Source organism: Somniosus microcephalus, chromosome 20, assembly GCF_052327205.1.
Source record: "Somniosus microcephalus isolate GS21.2 chromosome 20, FLI_Smic_1.0, whole genome shotgun sequence".
Lineage (NCBI taxonomy): Eukaryota > Metazoa > Chordata > Chondrichthyes > Squaliformes > Somniosidae > Somniosus > Somniosus microcephalus.
The window spans coordinates 63,980,744-64,004,416 of NC_141006.1; the positions used below are offsets into that span (position 1 = coordinate 63,980,744).

Below are 23,673 nucleotides of genomic sequence, written 5' to 3' on the forward strand. Positions count from 1 at the left end.
CACATGTGCCCATGCTAATTTTTGAAGAGTTGAGGTACGTCAAAATGTTAACTTTTGAAATGAAAATGAATTGATGATTCTTCCAAAGGCTTGGACAGGTCTGCATATTTTTGTGCACACAAAGTTGATTTATTGTAGGCGATCAAAAGTAAACCTTTTTTTTAAATTTTGTTTTTAAGTTGGAAGCTCTAACAGCAGCAGCGGCTCACGGAGAGACTCCCTAACTGGTAGCTCTGATCTGTACAAGCGAACGACCAGCAGCCTTGCTCCCATTGGCCACAACTTTTACAATGGGTTGGGATTCTCATCCTCCCCAGGCCCAGTAGGGATGCCTCTTCCAAACCAGGGTCCCAGCCACTCGCTAACACCACCGCCATCATTATCATCACACGGATCATCATCGAGCCTTAACCTGGGTAAGAGGGGTGGGTAACTCTCTTATTACAGATGATTTTTTTTTGTCACAAATTTCTAGTTATGCCAGGAGTCAGAACTATTGCCTGAAATATTACAGGGCCATAAAACATGGCTTTACCAGTGTGATTTTTCTAAATTGTTAAGCATAATTTGGATTTCTTTGACAAAAAGCAGGAAGACAAGTCTTCATGAATAGTTTAAGTTGAGACTATTGATGTATGGGTAGTGGTTGGAGAATCTTAAACTGTTCAGGGTGTTTGCGATCCATTGGCGATGATGACACACTTGCCCTCACTGAGAGCTGTTGCACACTGCTCCTTTGAGACTAATTCATGTACTCATTATGGACTGAGCCAAGTGTGCACCTGATTGTTTTAGAATAGTCTTTGTGTACATGTTCAGTTAGTCACAGCAGTTAGTGGGCAATAATATACAGAGCTTTGCTTTTAATGTTGGTTGTTGTATAAGATTTAAAAGCCTGCTGGCGTCAAATCTGAGTAAATCTGCTTGATTGGGATAAAGTATATCCACAGCCTAGCGTTGCACACAAATTAAGTGTGTACCACACTTATCCAACAGCTGTAAATCACCTCACTGAAGTAAATCAACTGATGCACCTTTAAATGGAAAGCTGCCCTTTTAAAAGATCAAGCTGCTAAGAAGAACTTACAAGCACTTTAAAAACATTGTTTTCTCTTGATTTTGTTAAACCAAGATGTTCAAAATATATAGTGCCAATGACCTCATTGGGTGGTTCAAGTAATTCCAATCTTGATGCATTTGTAATGACAGGTGGGCTGACAAATGGAAGCGGAAGATTTATCTCGGCGGCCCCGGGTGCTGAAGCCAAGTACCGCAGTGTCAACAGTGCCTCCAGTCTGTTCAGCTCCAGCAGTCAGTTGTTTCCACCGTCGCGTCTGCGGTATAGCATGTCAGATGTGATGCCATCGGGGCGCAGCCGATTACTAGAAGATTTCCGCAACAACCGCTATCCAAACCTTCAGCTGCGCGAAATAGCCGGCCACATCATGGAATTCTCTCAGGATCAGCACGGTTCAAGGTGCGGTAAATGAATTGTCATTTGAATTGGTGTACATTTTACACAGGTTAATTGAGTATCACAAAAATATAGCAAAGTACTTTAGGCAGGGGGAGACCATTGATCCATCTAGCCTGTCAGTGCAGAAGTGACGCATGAGGATTAATTATTGCCTCCCTAATGACTAAGTTGATTAAGGCACTGCCCGTTGTTGAACTTGGCCATACAGATCAGAAGGCCTCAATTTTGTTCCCTAGTCTATCGATCTTAGCCCCGGCAACAACTTGGGCGCTACAATTGGTCGCAATATACAGGGTTAGGGTAGAGCAAAGTCGGCTCAGGTTCCCACTCTTGATTATTATGTAGTGTTTCCTGTTGTTGATTATTATGTAGTGTTTCCTGTTGTTGATTATTATGTAGTGTTTCCTGTTGTTGATTATTATGTAGTGTTTCCTGTTGGATGTTGCATATGTGTAGATGCTAGCTGAGGATAGGATTGGGGTCGGATCTGGTGTCACAAACGACCCAAAATGTCCAATAGGCTGCTAATGCTCGCTGGGTTCAAGCATAAGGAATGCCCACTTAAGCGAGGTACCGGAGGGGACTATTGGTGCCCACACGCTGTACCCTAGCAAGAACCAGCACCTTTAGGAGAGATGGGGAGAAAATTTGTCAAAACAAATGTACCCATCTCGGAACAGATAATTTGGGGCGAGGCAAGGCAAGAGAGAACAGTGTTTGGCTGTTTCGCTGTATTTGGGGAAAACTCTGCTGTCTTTGGCCCTTGTGATTGGACTTTGTCATTTGTTTTAACGTGTTCAGGCTATGACTTTTAGTACCTTTTTTAGAAGTTTTCTTTAAGTAGCAAATTAACTTCTACAAATATTTATACCATGTAACCACTTAACGTGATGGGTGTACCTAAATCTAGTTGTTGGTTTAAATTTGAGATGTTCAGCAAAATACGGAAAACTAAACATCCATTTGGCAATTTTGAACCTTAAAAAGGAAGGTCTGTCACTGCAAGGTTTAACAGTCACTGATGCACTGTGTATGTTGGAATAAATACAAATACTGTTTTGAAAGAAAGTTACAGAAGCTTTGTCGTATTATTGCAGCACAATCTGCTGCAAGTCAGCAAATGGGGCAAGAAGTGTTTAACGCAGTCCCAAAGCCTTGAATGTTTTGTGCAAAAAAAAAAATAATAATTTTGCCGAGATACTTTGATTCATCTGTGGAAAAGCACGTAGGCCATGTAACAAAACAATTGCTGTTGTCCAGCATTTCACAGCTCATGCTGCACTATAGGAGCAGATGGACTCTGTATCATCACCATCATGCACAATAGCAGCTGTTAAGTTTGTATCCCACACAGAGTGATGAGGTAAGTTCACACTTCAGACAGAGTAAAACAAGATGGGTTTAAAATTCATGATGTAAGCAGGCATTGATTAACGATCCCATATGCAGACAGGAGATCTCCCCCTCTGCAAAACATCTGTTTACTTCTTACTGTGTGGCAGAACATTAAATTTGCATGAATACAGTGACATTTTCCTGCTTTACAAAGTCTATGCAGCCACACACTTAAACTGTACAATGTGGTCTGTTAGCCACTTGATAGATACATTTCTGGGGAGAGGATGGGTTCAGCTGGGCCTACATGCACTTGGATGTTCACTGCTGCTACTCTGGGGTGGTATATGGGACTACCCTGAGATGCCCTTTGGTGGAGAGTCTTCAGCTTCTGCTTTGGACCGCCTAAAGTTGGCAGGGCTAAGACTGGAAAAATGTGCTGTGTGAGGGAATTGCATTCATCGAGCTACGTCTGCCTCCTGTTGGGGAAGGGGCGTGTTGGATGTGCCTTGCGTGTAGCCTGATTTCCATGCTCCAAGTGCCTGCCGGTTTCAGAAATAGTTCAGTACAAGCAAAGCCTTTCATGCCACCTCCTTTAAAGTAGTAGTTGAGCAGAAAGGTGCATTTTTACCACCACTGTACAGACCCTTAAAATATTGTTCCCCGCAGGTTCATTCAGCTTAAATTGGAAAGAGCTACCCCCGCTGAAAGACAGCTGGTTTTCAATGAAATTCTACAGGCAGCCTATCAACTGATGGTGGATGTTTTTGGAAACTATGTAATTCAGAAATTCTTTGAGGTAAGTAGCAAATTTGGTTTCTTTGCGCTCAACTCATGAGAACCCTTTGGTCAAAACCAGGCAGGCTGTGTGGGATGGAGAGGAGGCAAGGTGGGATTGTGGCTTGAATTTCAGTCTGCTGATGCTAGCAATTCAATGAAAACTTTACTAACTAATACCACCGCATTAGAGAGATTAAAATTAGTAGAATAAATGAAATACGTCATAGAAATTTCTGGTCGGTGGATTGGGCTACCCCTTTGTTGAAGCATCAAATGAACACATTGAGGATTGCTGTAATGTCTCTTTGTTGGGAATCTCTCTAATCTTCAGAATATGAAATACAGCATTTGGTTTGTTCCCCTGACCCCCCCCCCCTTGCTTATTTTTGCCCCTTTTGTCGTCTTGTGGGGTACAGGTAGCTTCTGGCACCTCACAGTCTAACCCCGATCCAATCCATGTACAAATATTTTCCAGCAGGAAAACTGCCTTGTGATCAAGAAGATGGATTTTTCCTTTTCCCAACTTGGGGTTGAGAAAAAAAGTTGTAGCATGCCTTCCAGGGCACTGTGGTTGAATTCAGTTAATTCATCGCCGACTAGAAATTGAACCTGGGACCTTCGCGGTCCATGTGGCTCGGCTACAGAGCAAATCTTATCTATTTAAAAAAAAACTCATCAATGTTGCTGTATCAGCTCACTGGTCTGAAACACAAGATGGTAAAAATGATCAAACCATGAGCCTGATCCGGTTTCACTCAATTTTCTGAGGAAGTTTTCAACAAGAATTCGGGAGAAACTTCTTTACCCATAGAGTAATGAGAATGTGGAACTTGCTACGACAAGGCGTGCTTGAGGCGATTGAATAGAAGGGTGTGCAGATAGGGTTAGATGAAGCCGGGCGGAAGGAGGCTCGTGCGGAGCAGAAGAATGCCCTGTTTTCTGTGCTGTAAATTCTGTGTGATTTTTACATAAAAGTGTTACCATGTACATGGTTGTACGGCTAAATTTGTTCCAGTAAAACTTCAGCTGTGCTCCCTATCCTCTAGTTTGGAAGCTTGGATCAGAAGCTGGCGTTAGCTCAGCGTATCCGTGGACACGTTCTCTCTTTGGCGCTGCAGATGTACGGCTGCCGTGTGATACAGAAGGCTCTGGAATCGATTCCCCCTGACCAGCAGATCATTGTAAGATTGAATTTGTAACTTGAATGCTTGGTCCAAGGATTGATTTTGGGCATGTTACAGGAGATTTTCCACTGGGGCACATGCTAGGAGTCAAATATATGGGAAAATTGCACACTTTTCTGTCCTTAAATTTTAATGGGTGGAAAATCCCCGATTGGGTGTGGAATTTCCTGGCAGTGCCAAAATGGAAAATCTCCCCTCTACAGTTTGCTAAGCTGATTCGGACAGCAATTTTATTTCTGATTCACAGTTCACTGTGCAAAGCTGGTTAGGAGCAAGTCGCATTTCAGATATGTTTGTTTAATGCCAAATATCTAAATACTTTTTTATTCTTTAAAACTCCCCACTTCAAACTAAATTCAATTATTTGTATCTGTTGCTCTCTAATCCAGCCAGGAAATCATAGGGAACTGTTTTCCAGAAAACATAATCTGTCTAGAGTCCACACAACCTTACTCTCGAGTGGCCTGCCTCACCACTGCTTGTCTTTCCTCACACTACACTTAACCCTGGGCCACTTTTTTTCATTATTTGTGTATGCTAAGTGTCATGTTTTTGTAATCATAGAATAGTACAGCACAGAAGGAGGCCATTCGGCCCATCTAGTCTGCGCCAGTCTTTCGAAGAGCAATCCAGTTAGTCCCACTCCCCCGCTCTTTCCCCATATCCCTGAAATGTTTTCTCCGTTAAGTATTTATCCAATTCCCTTTTGAAGGCTACTATTGAATCTGTATCCACCACCGTGCATTCCAAATCCTAATCACTCTATGTGCAAAAAAATGTTTCCTCATGTCACCTCTGGTTCTTTTGCCAATCACCTCAAATTTGTACCATCTGGTTATCGACCCTTCAGCCATTGGAAACAGTTTCTCTTTATTTACTCTTATCTAAACCATTTATGAGTGTCCTAGGCCCAACCATCTTCACCTACTTCATCAATGACCTTCCCTCCATCATAAGATCAGAAGTGGGGATGTTCGCTGATGATTGCACAGTGTTCAGTTCCATTCGCAACTCCTCAGTTGATGAAGCAGCCCGTGGCCGTATGCAGCAAGACCGGGACGACATTCAGGCTTGGGCTGATAAGTGGCAAGTCACATTCGTGCCAGGCAATGACTATCTCCAGCGAGAGAGAGTCTAACAACCTCCCCATGACATTCAATGGCATTACCATCGGCGAATCCCCCACCATCAACATCTTGGGGGTCACCATTGACCAGAAACTTAACTGGGTCAGCCACATAAATACTTTGGCTACAAAAGCAGGTCAGAGGCTGCTGGGTATTCTGCGTCGAGTGACTCACCTCCTGACTCCCTAAAGCCTTTCCACCATCTACAAGGCACAAGTAAGGAGTGTGATGGAACACTTTCCATGTGCCTGGAGGAGTGCAGCTCCAACAACACTCACGAAGCTCGACACCATCCAGGACAAAGCAGCCCGCTTGATTGGCACCCCATCCGTCATCTTAAACATTAACTCCCTCCACCACCGACGTACCATGGCTGCAGTGTGTACCATCTACAAGATGCACTGCAGCAACTCGCCAAGGCTTCTTGGGCAGCACCTCCCAAACCCGCGACGTCTACCACCTAGAAGGACAAGGGCAGCAGGCGCGTGGGAACACCACCACCTCCAAGTTCCCCTCCAAGTCACACACCATCCTGACTTAGAAGTATATCGCCGATCCTTCATCGTCGCTGGGTCAAAATCCTGAAACTCCCTCCCTAACAGCACTGTGGGACTACCTTCACCACACGGACTGCAGCAGTTCAAGAAGGCGGCTCACCACCACCTTCTCGAGGACAATTAGGGATGGGCAATAAATGCTGGCCTTGCCAGTGATGCCTGCATCCCATGAATGAATTTAAAAAATAAAAAAAAATTATTTAAGTTTCTAGCTACATTTTAATCTATTTGGCACTTATTTTAACCAGCATTCTCATTTATTTCTAATTGACATGTACCTTATTCCCCAGAATGGCAAAAATATAGCGCCACGATAATATATTCTGCGTTATATCAGATAATTTCCCCTCCTTACAGAGTGCTTCCCTTGACTTATGGTGAGCTTTGCCAGAGGGGAGCTGTGAGTTTGTTTTGGATATTTGGAAATATTGACTTAAATTAATTTTTCATTCAGCTACAGAATGCACATTTCACAACCCTGAATGTGCTTCATACATTAATTGATATATGGGGCTGATTTCATCAGTTTAAAATGACTGAGTCTTGAAGGTAGACTTTCATCAAAGAATGGAATGTTAAAAGATCTATAAAACACCAAGAAATGAGAAGATAAAAATATCTGTATAATTTGTGAGAGATAATGAGTTTGGTCATTGACCTAATCCAGCAGGGAATGTTTGACTTAAAACGTAATCTTTATCAATGTTACTTTCTGCATCTCCCCTATGGTATACAGAATGAAATGGTGAAGGAGCTTGATGGGCATGTCCTGAAATGCGTCAAAGATCAGAATGGGAACCATGTGGTACAGAAGTGCATTGAATGTGTACAGCCACAATCTCTGCAATTTATCATTGATGCTTTCCAAGGACAGGTAGGACCTGCTGAGAAACTGATTGTGTTTTGTGGCTAATTTTGTCCCTCCCATACATTGACTTGCACGGATTTCTGCTGGGCTGCGGTACTGCTGGCACCTCACCCACGTGGCCATTCGTTGTGTGTGAACCTAGATAGATGGTATCAATATGCTGTTCAACTTTGCGGGGGGCGGGGGCGCATCACAGGTGAGCCTGATATTGTCCTCGCCCAACACTGGCAATCAGGAATGGGAACCCTTGGGTGATGAGGCTAGATGTATTGCCTTTAATCCCACTGCAGCGAAGGCCAGCTCTCGGCACAGTCCAGGAATCAAACCTAGGCTGGCTCAGTTACACACTGGTTTCACCAAGCAAAGCATCAGAGCTCCAGTTCCATTTTCTAAACCGAGCTAGTATACATAGGAAGGTTCCAAGTTATATGTTACAGTACAACGGAAAAGCAAATAAGTTCGATACAAATTAAAATGATCCTTCAGATGCACTTTCAGAATAGTTGTATTTTTTGACAGTTAGTTCTAAGCTGTGTAGCACTGATTTAATAATGTGGTCAGGAAAAAAAGGGACTACTTGTACTAACCCAGTGTAATGATGGTATGTGTAAATGACCTTTATGAAATACGTTTTCACCTCGGTGTTAATGAGGATTTAATTATGAGTCCTCTCGTGCGTTGCAATGTACAGTGAGCATTATTATGCATCCCTTTTTAGAGGAATTGTAAATGCATGTTAGTCATTCGGAAATCACAAATGAGGGGCTCTGTCTGGTGGGATATTCAACAACGTGGCTTTGTATTTTAAGTTGCAAGATGGTGACTAGTGCAAGACAGTATAGAACTATATATTTAGTAGTAAAATAGATGAGTGAAGTATGAGTGGGATAGATACAATGTGTATGACCTGAATGTGGGAAAGTAAGCTGTGAGGACGACACAAAGAGCCTGCAAAGGGATATAGATAGGTTAAGGGAGCGCGCAATAAGGTGGCAGATGGAGTATAATGTGGGGAAATGTGAGGTTATTCACTTTGTTAGGAAGAATAGAAAAACAGAATATTTTTTTAAATGGTGAGAAACTATGAAATGTTGGTGTTCAGAGAGATTTAGGTGTCCTCGTACAGGAAACACAGAGACAACAAGCAATTAGGAAGGCAAATAGCAGGTTGGCCTTTATTGCAAGGGGATTGGAGTACAAGAGTGAGGAAGTCTTACTACAATTGTACAGCGTTTTGGTGAGACCACACCTGGAGCACTGTGCACAGTTTTGGTCTCCTTAACTGAGAAAGGACACACTTGCCTTAGAAGCGGTGCAATGAAGGTTCACTAGATTGATCCCTGGGGTGAGGGGGATGTCCTGTAAGGAGAGATTGTGTAGAATGGGCCGATACTCTCTGCAGTTTAGAAGAATGAGGTGATCTCATTGAAACATGTAAGATTCTGAGGGGGAGTGACAGGGTAGATGCTGAGAGATTGTTTCCCCTGGCTGGAGAGTCTCGAACTCGGGGGCATAGTCTCGGGATAAGGGGTCGGCCATTTAAGACTGAGATGAGGAGGAATTTCTTCACTCAGAGGGTGGTGAATCTTTGGAGTTCTCTGCCCCAGAGGGCTGTGGATGCTAAGCTGTTGAGTATATTCAAGGCTGAGATCGATAGATTTTTGGACTCTAGGGGGAGTCAAGGGCATGGGGATCGGGCGAGAAAGTGTTGATGTAGAAGATCAGCCATGATCTTATTGAATGGCGGAGCAGGCTTAATGGGCCTTATGGGCTACTCCTAATTCTTAAGTGGCCTTTTGAAAAAGATGAGGTATTCAAGCTGTGGAGATGCTTTAGAGAAGAGCCTCAAAACAGATCCCTTGTGACAGGTTGTGGTTATCAGCAAAGCCTGGAGAAATTTGGGCATTTATTCTTGAAAGGAGGTGACTGAGAGATGATCTTCTAGGTATATAAGACAGTAAATGGTGGGAAAAGGTGGAGCTGAAACACTACTTCAAAGGTGCAAACTAGGAAAATTCTTCACACGGAGTGATCAGCGCATAGATTGGACTTTGGTAGCGCAGTTGAGGCAACCCATTGGAATCACTTAAGCAGTTCGATAATGTGATCGGACTGTGTAGTCTTTCTGGATAGGTTGCCATCTTACGGTAATAAACAAAATGATGATTTTTGATATGCCATACATTTACTCTGTGCATGCTGCTTTAAACCGTTTTCCCCCCATTAAAACCCGTTGCTAAGCTGTTTGATTTTGTCCAAAAGGTGTTTGCCCTATCGACTCATCCATATGGCTGCCGTGTTATCCAGCGGATCTTGGAGCATTGCATGCCTGAGCAGACATTGCCTATTCTGGAGGAGCTCCATCAGCATACTGAGCAGTTAGTTCAGGTATGTGCCCTCATTCACACTGAGACTAAGGCAGCTGGCTATATATGTTGCTGTAACTCTGCACACTGGCCGGGGCGGTACAGATAAGAGAAGCAAGACTCAACACTGACTGTTATGTTTCCCAATTGAAGTGTCTCAGATAAACCATGACATCTGACCCACTTCAAAATGTAGCAGCCCTGCTAGACAGTGGCTCTGAATCCTGACCTGCATTAATATAGTCGTGCACATCAGACTACACGCTGACCCGAGACTCTCTTCTGGTGTGCTTGGTTTACAGTTCAAGAGTATTGATATTATGGAGTGTCAGCAGGCCACTCAACCATGAAGCTCGTCACAGCCGAGCCCAGTTCTTCCGCGCATGCTCGCTCCCAGCAGGGGTTACTAGATAATGATCTGGTTTGGGAACCCGTGGCTAATTTTCCACCATTACCAAAAAAGAACTCCGGGTCTGCCTGTTAGCTGCTGCCCCTAGCCTTCTCGCTACAGCTTGGGAATCAAACATGGGATCTTCCCAGTCGGTAAGGCTCAGCTTTTCACTTCCTTAACCAGCTGTGCCTACTGGGGAGCTCCAGGGTTTAACCAGTAACTTTTCATAGATGGCTGGTTCTACAGGTGGAAAGAATGCAAATGCAATGCCCAGGTATATATAATCACAGGAAATTTGAACATATTGCTAAATCTTCAAATCGCCTACATAAGGCTCAGTTTCAAAGCTAAACAGTTTGTTTGTTTTTATCTACATTTTAATTCAGGGCCAATTAATCCCACTGAAACAGTTCCTATTCGGGGCACTTCCCTGATGCCAGTGTCCTGCACCAGTTCAAAGCTGTCGTGAAACAGTTGTCACCAACTATAGCTACGGCGCAGACCAGCTTTGTGCCTGTTTTTGTTGCAGCACTAGTACGAATCGATGACCGCCATCGCTGTATTTATCTGTGGCTCACCAGGCTCGGTGGTCAGTGAAGCAATTCATCCGCTGAACCCTTTTTCTATATATATAAATCCTGTTTGTTTAAAATGTAAATGCAAGTTTACTGAAGTTGACAATCAATGTGACGGTGAGTGTTTTTTATGGCATTTCTTTCTGCCCACCCCCAACTCGAAGGCACTGTTTCGATTAGGCACTTTACAGCCTTCTGGACTCAACATAGAGTTCAACAATTTCAGACTGTAACCTCAGCCCCTATTTCTTTTTTCTCTCACATGGCAGCTGTTGATGATTCTGCCATTGCCATTTATATCTCATCTAGGGTCATCTTTTGTTTCTTAACTTGTCCCATTACCTCTCCTTTTGCCTTGCACCATCATCCCTTTTGTCTTTTAATCTCTCCTGCCTTCCAGCCTATCACAGACCTTCCCTTTTGTTCTTTCCTCCCCAGCTCCCGTTCCCTGCCCCCTACACTTGCTTAAAAATCTGTTACTTCTCCAACTTTTTCCAGTTCTGACGAAGGGTCATCGACCTGAAACGTTAACTCTGTTTCTCTCACCTTGATGCTGCCTAACCTGCTGAGTGGTTCCCAGCGTTTTCTGTTTCAGATTTCCAGCATCCGCAGCATTTTGCTCTTGTGTTGTGTGTGTGTGTGGCACCATTTCTCTTTGGATGACGGTTACTTTCTGACACTTTGTGCAAGCGGTTATTCTTCACGTGCGTCCAGGCGATGAGCGTAGGCTATTGTCCCACTTAGGGCCCTGTAACTGAACTTGATGCTGTCCTTGCCTGACGGCTGTCGTGCGCACTGTCACTGGATCACGATCAGGAATTGGAACCCTTCCTGTTTGTTTCCCCGCCCCAAACCGAACTGTACTCCCAATTCCTGCCTTGCCTGCGATCAATTCAGTTAGCACAGACCAGGAATCAAACCTTCTGCTCTGACTGACTTTGTGCTGCATCATGTAGTGTGACGTAAGAAAACTACTAGGCACTTGGTCTAAGCGTTAGACAAAGCTTTAATCAACTGTTTTACAACATGGAGGTCTAGTTGTGTCCTTCACTAGTTCCTGTTAAGAATGTCCTGCGCAAGCTGGGCCCGTGCCCGAGTATTTATACGCTCCCTTGATATATATTAATGAATTGGACTTTGGTGTACAGGGCACTATTTCAAAATTTGCAGTTGACACAAAACTTGAAAGTATATTGAACAGAGAGGAGGATAGGATAGGCATAGACTTCAAGAGGACATCAACAGGCTGGTGAAATGGGCGGACACATGGCAGATGAAATTTAACACCGAAAAGTGCGTAGTGATACATTTTGGTAGGAAGAACAAGGAGAGGCAATATAAACTGAAGGGGGTGCAGGAACAGAGAGACCTGGGGGTATGTGTGCACAAATAGTTGAAGGTGGCAGGGCAGATTGAGAAAGCGGTTAAAAAACATAAGGGATCCTGGGCTTCATAAATAGAGGCACAGAGTACAAAAGCAAGGAAGTTATGATGAACCTTTTTAAAACACTGGTTCGGCCACAACCGGAGTATTGTGTCCAATTCTAGGCACCGCACTTTAGGAAGGATGTGAAGGCGCTAGAGAGGGTGCAGAAAAGATTTACAAGAATGCTTCCAGGGATGAGGGACTTCAGTTACATGGCTAGACTGGAGAAGCTGAGGTTGTTCTCATTAGAGCAGAGAAGATTGAGAGGAGATTTGATAGAGGTGCTCAAAATCATGAGGGGTCTAGGTAGAGAGAAACTGTTCCCATTGGCGGAAGGGTCAAGAACCAGAGGACACAGATTTAAGGTGATTGACAAAAGATCCAAAGGCGACATGAGGAAAAACATTTTTACGCAGCGAGTGGTTAGGATCTGGAATGTACTGCCTGAGGGTGGTGGAGGCAGAAAAATCTGGGCATCTAAGGTGAATTCAGCATATTCTCATACCAAACACATCTCCATCTCAGTCTCTTACTCCTTCCCCTCTCTCTTTGGGTGTTACCAGGAATTCTGATCATGCACTGTATTTGAACCTGTGATGCATTGATTTGTAGTGTTGCAGGCCAAGCAACGGTGCTACAGTAAATGCTTGTGATAACTGGAGCTTCTCAGCATTGAACACTGGGCTGTTCTTTTAAGGACAAGTGACATACTGCTGGCATGGGAAACAGCAACCCTTCAGAGCTGCTATTAGTTAGAAGTAAATATTTGAGGATTGTTGACTTCATAAGGAAGGCACTGTGAGGACATTTTAGTTGTTCCTGCTGATTCAGGATAAGTAATTAAACAAAAGCAAAATACTGCAGATGCTGGAAATTTGAAATAAAAACAAAATGCCGGAAATACGCAGCAGCCATGTTCTCTGTCTAGGCTGCGCCGCGCTCCAGGGACCCCGCGCAGCCGACTTTTCAATACAATAACCGTGCATGCGCGGTATGTTGAATGGCCCGCACAGCCTGAACAAAATTCGAGTGAACATTGCTCAGCAGGTGAAGGCAGCATCTGTGGAGAGAGAAACACGGTTCACGTTTTAGGGTGTTGATCTTTGGTGATGGGGATAAATAACTTCAATAGTAGAAGAAAAATCTGGGCATCTTGAGATGAATTCAACATATTCTCAAACCCAGCACATCTCCATCTCTCTCTGTCCTCTCTCGCGCAGTAATGTTTAAGTTGCCATAAAGTTACTCGACTGTTTTATGATTTAAAATTCTTCTTCCTTCCCCGGATCCTTCACAGAAAAGCAAAGTCAATGATGTAGCTCTCCTGCAAGCATCTTAGTATCTTTATCTCTCACTCTCTATTTAAACACAGTGAAGGAGAGGTGCCATGGAATGCCAATTCACGCAGGAGAAATTCATATTCACTGCACTGTAACTTTTTAAAGAAACCTAAAAATGCTTAATTAGTGTCAGCAATAATATCACAGTTATCCTGTGTGCACGAGAAACTGGATTCTGACCCCTTTCACAATCAGTGCATTGGGAGCATAGATTTCCTCTCATTCTTGTTTATTTTTCCGTCGAGCCCAAATGAATGGTTTTTTTTAATGTCTGATCACAACAGCAACCACCAGTGTTTGCCGGTCTTGTGCCTGTATACATTCTGCACTTAAAAGAAACATTTCTCTTTAGTGTAGAAATATTTGATCAGGCTTTTAGAATTGAGATGGGACTTTGATTAGGTGTAGCTGTTTTTAACGTGATCGGGAAACCACCTGCATGCACCTTTACTTGTCCATAAGTTGCAACTATTAGCCTCGATAATTTCTTCGGAAGTTCTTTTCTCCTTGGTCCTTGCAGCGTACCCGGCCCCAAGGATTTGGGGTAGAGAATGTTTGCAAACCTCCGCCAACGCTATCTAGCAACAGAAGACAAATTGTTTAAATTTTTCCTCATTGCCGACACTACAGTGGTTAGCCTTGCGCTTGGTGTAACCTTGCGCTTGGTGTCTCCTTTCAGTGGCTCGACACAATCCGAATACTCAGCAGGTGCCGATGTGGTGAGCTTTGAGACTGCATTAGATTTTGGATAGTGGGGGAGAATACTGGTTTGTGACTGGGATTCCCTCAGATTCATCAGGTGCATTAAACAATCACTTGTACGGAAAGGAAAATCGAAAGGTAAATCACCTTGCACACCTCCCAGTGGTTTGTTTCTGAAGGCCCGGAGCATTTGCCTGTCTTTGGTTCCAAGCCCGGTCAGTAAATGGAAACTAGCAGTGTGAGCATTAATTTTAACTAAGTCTCTGATTAACTTTGCCTCTTAAACGTTGATTGTGTAATTAACATGGGATAATACCAGTTTAATCTCATCATTGTGGATTTGTTACTTCCCAAATGTTCAGGATGAGTACATTTTTTAAATATCCATTCAAGCATCATCATTGTGCCAATCTAATTTGCACCCAAGGAAAGCATTAAAGTACCTGGGATGATGACGATTACAGATCCCAGTGTTAATTGAATATATTCATTTCTTGTCCTTACAGGATCAGTATGGAAATTATGTCATTCAACATGTCCTGGAACATGGCCGCCCTGAGGATAAGAGCAAGATTGTGTCCGAAATCAGAGGAAATGTCTTGGCTTTGAGCCAGCACAAGTTTGCCAGGTACTGTGTAACTTCCGACATTCTGGTTGTCCCTCCTGATGCAGGATTAGTTGAACTTTGAATCGGGGCCACTGACTTTCCAGAGGTCTGGCCTATCGTGCAGTGGGACTGCTCTTCCATTTAATCAGGGCCACTGGTTTACAGTGACTTGAGAAGAATTTCAGGAATTTTACCCACATTTTGGAAATTATTGGCAGTAGGGCGATGACTTTCATTGTGCAGTATACACACTCTTCCTCCTTTTTCCCCCTCAACCCACCTGAAGTTAATGTTACAGATTCTCCAAACTGTTGAGAGATGTGACTTTCAGCAGCCAACAAACTTTGTGCAGTGCGGAGACTGGTTTTCCCAATGTCCCGAAGAATGTGGACTGGCTGGGGGCTATCTAGTTCCCAGTATTTCTTTTAGTTGCTTTGGTGTTTCTGTGTCGGAGAGGATTAAAAATAAAAAATTTAAACTGGGATGGTAATTCTTGGCTTGAACAGTACTTTGCCCTCTGTCTCCAGTGACAGTCCCCTTCATAGAAGCTCACAGCACAGAAGAGGGCCATCATGCCTCTTTGAAAGAGCTGTCCAATTTAGTCCCAGACCCCAGCTTTCTCCCCAATAACCCTGCAGATTAGTCCTCTTCAAGTACATGTCCCATTGCCTGTTGAAAGTTCCTATGGTAGTGCGTTCCAGATCATAACCCTCTGAAATAATTTCTCCTCACTTCCCCTCTAGATCTTTCGCCAATTATTTTAAATCTATGACCTCTGGTTACCAACCCACTTGCCAGAGGAAACAGTTTCTTCCTACTTGCGCTATCAAAACCCCATGTAATTTTCAATAGCTCTATTAGGTCTCTCCTCCTAGTAGTAGAGGAAACTTTGTGTTATCCGGAGGCTAAATGTCCGGCAAGCTCGAGCCACCGGCAAAAATCAGGAGCCGTTTTGTTAGTTTTTTTTTCTTCTCATGGCTTTTTTCAACAGTCAGGCTCTGCAAAGTCTCTCTGAAGCTGTTGCTAAGCTACAGAGATGCTTCCAAGGTATGGGCCGACTGTTTAGAAGCTGTTGCTAAGCAACAGTGTTTGTTGTCAGATACGGAGATGAAAAGCTCCGTATGCTTCAACATTAACGCTGGTGGGAACAGCAACAGCTCGGTCCCGTCGGTGCTGGATAGCACAAAGTTTCCTGCACGAGAGACTGGACTGGTCAAATATCACCACCATGGACTCCTTTTGTTTTGCAGCAATGTTGTTGAGAAATGTGTGACCCACGCCTCTCGTGCCGAGCGAGCCCTGCTGATTGATGAAGTGTGCAGTATTAACGATGGTCCTCACAGTGCCTTATACACTATGATGAAGGACCAGTATGCAAACTACGTGGTACAGAAGATGATTGATGTGGCAGAACCAGCCCAACGCAAAATTGTGATGCACAAGGTAGGTTTGATTCCAGTTTTTAAACACACGTTGGACTTGCATTGAATCATCGGAATTGTATGTCTTTAAATTGCCAGAGGTTCAGAGAAGAACTAACTGTAAAGCCTTCCTTCTATCTACTATGCTTTTTAATGGAATATTTTTGTTTCTGTATGTAAAATGTGAAAAATAAAATATACAAGCAGTAATTTGTTTAGTATTATATGAACAATTCAAAGACACACAAGTTAGTGATTTTCCAAAATCAGAAAAATCTCCAGTAAATTTACAAGCCAATAAATACTGATACTCTGCTGATTCAACAGTGAGGGAAGTGCAGTGTAGCTGTGGGGTGTATCTTCCTGTTTGTTTCGAGGGAATGTTATTCCCAGTGGCTTGTGGTTCTTGTGCCATATTGTCGTGATCCTTATGTCAAAAGCTGCAGATCCTGAACTCTGCAATGTGAAACTGGTGCAGTAATGTGCCCACTGGCAGTCGCTTCTTCAGCTGCACTTGCGTGTCACACTAATTCACCTGCTGCAGCGTAATCATACTCTCTGGATGGATTTGAGATTGTTTTTTGAATGAGAAGTGGAATGACCACAGTAAACTGGTGGCAATTTCTTAATCTTCTAACGTAATACATAAAAAAGTGTTCTGTCAATTGTGGATTTTATTTCAAAGAAAGGAAGAATTTGCATTTATATAGTGCCTGTCACATCTTTAAGATCTCCCAAGGCACTGCATTGATGAATTTTGCAGTGTAATCACTGTTATAAAGGGAAATGTGGCGGTCAGTCCACATGCAACCAAGCCCCACAAACGGCAATGAGTTAAATGCCCAGTTAATTTATTTTGGGTTGTTAGTTGCGGAAGAGATTTTGGCCAGGACACCTGGAGAACTCCCCTGCTCTTCTTTGAATCATGCCATGGGATCTTTTACATCCTAACCAGTCAGGTGGGGCCTCGATTTAACATGTCGTCCGGAAGATGGAACCTCTGAAAGAAGTTCTCCTCAGTGTTGCATTGGAATGTCAGCCTAGATTATGTGCTTAAGTCATTGGGGTAGGGCTTGATCCCACGACCTATTGACGCAGAGTTGAGAGTGCTACTGCTAAGCCAAGCTGACAGTGTATCAGTTAGGGTGCAATTACTCATCAACTTTAGCATTGCAGCTGATGGTTTCAAACCTGAATTGCAGATCCATGGTACAGTTTGTCATCTGTTCTGGCTGCAAACTCCTCTCTCCTATCGAGGGGTAGTTATGTCAGAAGGTCTTGCAGCTTGTAAATCTGCTTCAGAAAGAGGAAGTGAGGATGAGTTTGGAAAAGGCAGTATAATTTGACTCTCTAGACCAGCAGTGAACGTGAGCAATTCTCTCTCCGTTTGCAGTGTACGTGTGCCACTCTGAACTTTCTTGCCTTCAAGTCAGTCACGCACGGGAGTCCAGACCATGCGCAGTCTTCAGGTGAAGCAGTGTTTGAGAGCAGGAGATAAAGGCATCAGGATGCGCAAACATAATTCAGTCCCCATTCTAAAGTCATACATTCTTAATGGCCATGTATTTTTATTATTTTCCGGGTCCACGTTTATAATGCCAACTGCCTATGGAAACTCGTCCTCGCTGTAGTTGCACCCTTCTGCCAGTGGTGGTGTGGCAGCATCTCCACACAGGGTGTCGTTGCAACACGAGTCTCACATTACAAATGTGGAGATAGGAGTTTATAATGGGAAATGTTGGCAGGTAGTGTGTGTGTGCGCACGCAGATGTAAGATTTTTCTAGATGAGAGAAAACACAAACACATTTTCTGTTCATTGGATCCTGCCGGCTGAGTGTGGCCATTACAGCACCTATTCCTGCAAAGGTGTTTCTTTTACTGAAAGCGATGGTACTTGCTGATACACAGCCCAAAGATTAAAATGTCAATGCCAATGCTCCCGATTCCTAAAACTCTTTTCCAAGCCAGCCAGGGGGCTTTCAGTCACTGAAATTTTACTGTAAAATGTCCCTGTTTCCGAACCGGTGGCTGTTAAGTCCCATGTATAACTGGGTGTTCACGGGTAAGTCTGCATTTGATAAGATTAGCAGTAATGTAGATGGGTATAACATTGTCAGTCACCCTCTGTTACCTTGTCCAAGTGGCCCATTCTTCATATGTAAGCAAAGGATGAACCTGCAGTAGTCCCCGATTATCAATCAGGAGAGGGATCCCTGGCCATGTAGCCCTCCCTCACAGGCCAGTTATACTATGCATACTGCCACCCTGGTTGAGAGCAGCTGTCTCGATTGGGGATCCTATGTGAGGACTTCCTAGTCTTTCAGGCTCAACAACTCATTGTTTTAACCAACTGAGCCAGCGCGGGAGCTATTTTTACAATTTAATACAGCAGGAGTGTTTGAGATAGCTTCAGTCTATTAAGGAGATGTAGACCTGTGTTTTTTCAATGCTTTGTTGTGTTTTATTACAGCCAAACTGTTTTTAAAAAGATAGTCCATTGTGTATTTTCTGTTTACTGAAGATGACCGAAGATGTAAGCTTGGAAAGTTGGTACTGTATTGAGTGTTGGGGTCAATCTTAACAGTTTGTTACTATGTATTTATGACGAGCAATAATCAGTTGATGAATAAGCTTTTGTAAACACACGATGGTGATTGAATTGGGAGACACTGTTTAGGAGCCCGCGCCACCTAGCGGTCAGAGCCTGCCACTACACTGACAGTTGACCTAACGCATTGAATGCAAATTGCCGTCAACATTCCCTGATGCACGTGGCCAAAGGACGTGACAACAGTGTAGTAATGTTGATTGACAGGAGTTGTGCCCGACATAAAATACTTCCTCGCCGACAAAATTGATGTCTGGTCAGTCAGTGGCGGCGGCAGCGCCTCGCGAGGGGAAGCTCTTATCCCAGTGGCGTTAGTAACGTGATGTTCAAAATCTCTTTCCAGATCAGACCCCACATTGCAACCCTTCGCAAGTACACCTATGGAAAGCACATCTTGGCCAAACTTGAAAAATATTACATGAAGAACGGGGTGGACCTGGGCCCAATCGGCGGGCCACCGAACGGAATGCTGTAAATGTGAATTTCTTAAAGTGGAATAACTCCTCCTCTCAACTTCCCTTTCCTGGGGGGACTAACTGACGTGACAACCAGCAGCCTAATCCTCCACCCCTGCAGGCTCTTAACAAAAAAAAAAACACCGTGGTTTTAGGTTGCCATAACACGCTAGCAAAAAGCAAACCAATTTAGTTTCTTCGGTGAAAGCATTTATAAATTTTATTTTAAGCCTGTTATGTATATATATATATGATGCTTAGCAATTCCCAAAGTCCTATTTTTTCCAGGAGATGTTCTCACTTTTTTTGGTTAATTTTTTTAGAAATGATCACTGCCCTGCTTTTCTACCTTGTCTCAGTGATGTATAGAAATAGTTGTACATAAGGTTTAAGATAAAAAAAAGTACATGTGATCCACCAAAATTGTGATATTTTTGTCACCCCCTTATATGTACAAAAAGTAGAAAAGTTCAGGGTGTTTTTGGTGAAATCTGGCTTGTTACATGCAGATTCAGCTCTAATATACTCCTGCTGTGACAGTAAGATATGCAAGAAATTGAAATCTACTTGTAATTATCTTTTTCATTACGGACATGAGCTTTTCTTGGCAATTATTTGGCAAATTTATATTTAAACCAGTTACACAGGTTTTCAAACATATAACAAGTAACTTTAAAATGAAAGTTATTTTGTAAAAAAATATTAAATGGGCACTTAGAGTGTCTTTTTTTTCATAATTTCCCTTAACCTGTAGGTGTTTTTAAATCTTGAATACCTGCTCTGTTTTTATAATTTGCATGACTGCCCCAGCCTCCCTGCCTTCCCACCTTTCGAATTCCAGATGTGCTGTTTGGTTCTCTTTCATGTTGAATTCAACCATGGAACAGAATTTCTGTTTGTGCGCACCCTCCCGGAACTTTGTGCACGAGGGTGTGCGGCTTGCCTCCTATTCCCTCAACAGGTAGGTGTGCAAAGATTAAAACAAAAACAAAAAAATACGAACATGCCAAGGCAGCTGAATTGTTTGCAGATGTTCAGCATGAGGAAGACAGGAAAAAAAAAATGAAATCCAACCAAACGTTTGGTCTTGCTTATAAATATGTAGTGTATAATTGTTGTAGACTTTGCATATATATTTGTAGTTTTTTTTTCTCCTTTTTTGGCAATTTGATGTCTATCTGTATCTAAAATGTACCCTAGTAGTGGAGCATAATTTGACTGTACAATTGTACATTTGTAAACCTCTATAATGTAAATGTGGAAAGTTTGAACCAACTTTAACCCTTTGAAAACAGAAATAAGACAAAATGTGCATTTCAGTGTATATTCACATTTCTTTTCCTTTTGTCGTTAGCATATAGTATTGTACAATGTAAATTTCAATCAGAAGTAAATTTTTGAAGGAAAATGTTCTATCTTTATACAGCTTAGGGAATGTAAAACACTTGCTTTCTTTTTAACCTGTCACTCGATGGAACAGTAGTCTTTCTCCTTTATAAATGTTGTGGGAAATTAATAATTCTGTTCACATAGAACTTTTACAAATATTGTAATGTTTTTTTTGTTGTGACAGTAGAACAAATTGTGCATAGCAGCAGAAACCCTAGTTACCATGGAAACGAAACTTCCTGTTCATCTTGTAAAGTGTGGACTACCCTTTTTGTACAGAAGATACCTGTATTTTGCATTTTTTGTCTACTTGTAAGTGAATGTATGATACTGTCAATTTACTTGGTTTGAATATAGAAATGTAACACTACATTCATGATGTACATTTACAGAAAGCCTTGTGTATATTTCCAGAAGAACTTTTGCAAGTACACCTGTAACCATATGTGTATAATTAACAAACCTGTGTATGCTTGGCCTCTGCAAATATTTTTTGTAACTTTTTTCTTGTGTAGATTGTCTCTAAAAACAATGCGTGCTCTTTATTTTGAAAACAAAAACAGTACTTTAAAATCTGTACTAGTGTTTTAAAAAAAAACTCTGGGTGGTTTGGTTAGACATTTTTGGAAAACATCATTAAAAGAGCTAGTAATTCAATCGTTTCCATGGTAGCTATTTTATACGTAACATTAGTTGCAACATTTTTAGGGTTGGGAGTTCCTGTGTAATTATACCCTTTTTATTTAAAAGACGTTCTTCCTCTCGCCATGAGGTGACAACTTACCCTGGGGTACAGTTCCATGAGCACCCACAGTCCTCTGGCTCCCCACCGTTCGTGTGAGAGCCTGGCGATTATTGGCAGGGCACTCGACTGTGGTCGGGGGAGGGGGGCAATCTCAGGCGAGGTCTCGCCGGATGTCCGCCCTCCGTTTCCAGCCGCAGTCACTGGATTCCAGCTAGCGGTAGCGACCCTAGTCAATGTTTGCTTTTCTGTCGGTGCCTCTTGCAAAGGAGCGCAGTCCGATTGCACTGCTACCCTGGCTGAGACCAGTGAACTCTGCAACGATCAAGGTTCCAACCTGAGGCTTGGTGCGTCTGCTCTGTGTGTGGGTTGCAGGCTTTCAATGGAGCTTAATTTATACCTGGGTAATTCTGCAGAGGGGGAAAAGAGTCAGAAATGAAGTTCCCTTTTTTTTTAAAGCTTTTTTCAGTGTGGCTACCAGGTCACGCCATTTGACATCTGTGAAATGTGTATCAAAATCTTGAATGTAAAATGTGTATCTTTTAAATTGGCAATCTTGTTTTGAGTCAGTAGTGAAGATGTTTTTTGCAATCAAGTTATGTTTTTAAATTTTGTGAAAAGACAATCTCCCACTATCTGTCAAACCTTCAAAAAATGTGTTCAGCTCAAAAAAAAAATTGAACTTTTTGAAATGAGCAATTTCTTTGAAGACTGCAGTATTCCTCTACAAAACTCTTGCAGTTTCCATTGCCTTCTGGAATACTGTTAGCGTACAGTTCTTTCCAATCAACATTCGGCCTCCCAGTGAGAATGAACTTGTGCGAGAAGAGGCATGCCTTTTAAAGTCAAAGATTAAACAAAATCAGAGTGGTTGTCATTTATTGGCATCTAAAAATCCACTGTGCTCCTGGCACAGGTCCCCAAGGCAACACTTTTATTTTTAAATGTTAAATGCACGTTACACTCACCATCAAAATCTTCTGATAATTGTGAGAAACTGTCTAAACATAATTTGGTATGCAGCTGAAAAAATAGGAAATGCTGGAAATGTGCAGCAGGTCTGAGAACATTTGTAACGAGAAGCGTTTCACGTCGGTAATGTTTTGAGTGAGGGAGACCGTTTAGCAGCAGTGCTCACTGAGCTAGTGATGCTCACCAACAAACCACCATCTCACCCATGAGTTGCCAAGTTTCGTATGATGAAGGGTCATGTGCCTGCACCATCAGCAACCTGTGTTTCAGACTGACCTGTGCAAGTCCAGCATTTTCCCTTTTTATTTCCCTTTTCCAGCCTTCTACTTTTCTTTGAGGTATTGGACAGCAGCCACTGTTGTTTAGGTATTATGGGGTCATTGTGACAATTGGCCTGTGGTTGCACAGCACCAACCTTCCACAGTAAACTTGCGTTTCTAAACATGGGAGCCAATATTTTGAAGGATGGCGTAGCTGCTCCCGAGGTGGTCGTCTTCTTTCTAGGCAGTCCCTCGGAACCGAGGATGACTTGCTTCCACATTAAAAATGAGTTCTCAGGTGACGGATGAGCCCAATGCTGGACCTGTAGTCTGTCACAGCTGAGGCAGACGGTGGTTGAAGGGGCGGGTGGGTGGGGTGCTTGCTCCCAGCAAAGAGACTCGGTGTTTGGTCTTGGGCCAGGAATTCCCAGGTGTCGGTGGGGAGGAGGCTTTGAGGGTGTCCTTGAAGCGTTTCCTCTGCACACCTGGGACTCTCTTGCCGTGCCGGAGCTCCGAGTAGAGCGCTAGTTTTGGGAGTCTCGTATTGGGCATGCGGACAATGTGACCCGTCCATCGGAGCTGATCGAGCGTGGTCAAAACTACGATGCTGGGTGTTGGCGAGGTACTCGAAGCAGGATCTCAGTTGAAAAGGCTGAGCGTGTGCCTCCAGTGGTTTACATAGAAAAATAGAAGCAGGAGTAGGCCATTCGAGCCTGCTCCACCATTCAATATGATCATGGCTGATCCTCTATCTCAGTACCATATTCCTGCTCTCCCCATACCCCTTGATGCCTTTTGTCTAGAAATCAATCTATATCTACTTAAATATATTCAGTGACTTGGCCTCCACAGCCTTCTGTAGTAGAGAATTCCATAAGTTCATTACTGTACCAATGAGTAGGAAGCTGGGTGTGAGTTAGTTGGCCTATGGCTCATTCCTGGTGGTTTGATAATACAAGAATTAAAAGGAGGATGGGAAAAGAGTTGCGAGCAGCAGTATTGAACACTTTGATGTGTTTCCTTACCTCTTTAAAAAAAACTAGTCTTGGGAAAGAATCCCAAAGCAGAGAGATGACTGAATCTGCTTCAC

At 43.0% G+C, this 23,673-nt stretch overlaps 1 protein-coding gene and 1 non-coding gene across 15 annotated transcripts in view; both read left to right on the forward strand.

Annotated features, from left to right (window-relative positions):
• pum1 (pumilio RNA-binding family member 1) overlaps nucleotides 1-21,916 on the forward strand; it is a 152,607-nt gene extending 130,691 nt beyond the window's left edge. For 10 of the 14 annotated variants that reach the window (XM_085962833.1, XM_085962842.1, XM_085962843.1 and 7 more), the window contains 9 exons: nucleotides 180-425; nucleotides 1,210-1,477; nucleotides 3,482-3,611; nucleotides 4,639-4,773; nucleotides 7,197-7,334; nucleotides 9,591-9,716; nucleotides 14,635-14,756; nucleotides 15,986-16,178; nucleotides 19,109-21,916. In XM_085962833.1, the coding sequence (XP_085818959.1) occupies nucleotides 180-425; nucleotides 1,210-1,477; nucleotides 3,482-3,611; nucleotides 4,639-4,773; nucleotides 7,197-7,334; nucleotides 9,591-9,716; nucleotides 14,635-14,756; nucleotides 15,986-16,178; nucleotides 19,109-19,240 (1,490 nt within the window). In that variant the 3' untranslated portion in view covers nucleotides 19,241-21,916. The remainder of the gene's footprint in view (nucleotides 1-179; nucleotides 426-1,209; nucleotides 1,478-3,481; nucleotides 3,612-4,638; nucleotides 4,774-7,196; nucleotides 7,335-9,590; nucleotides 9,717-14,634; nucleotides 14,757-15,985; nucleotides 16,179-19,108) is intronic. The other 4 variants (XM_085962835.1, XM_085962846.1, XM_085962839.1 and 1 more) reach the window with 2 other exon arrangements.
• LOC147103350 (small nucleolar RNA SNORA50) lies at nucleotides 12,661-12,797 on the forward strand. The gene has a single exon (XR_015073017.1). It is a non-coding gene; the product is annotated as a small nucleolar RNA SNORA50 (small nucleolar RNA).
• Nucleotides 21,917-23,673: the final 1,757 nt, after the last annotated feature.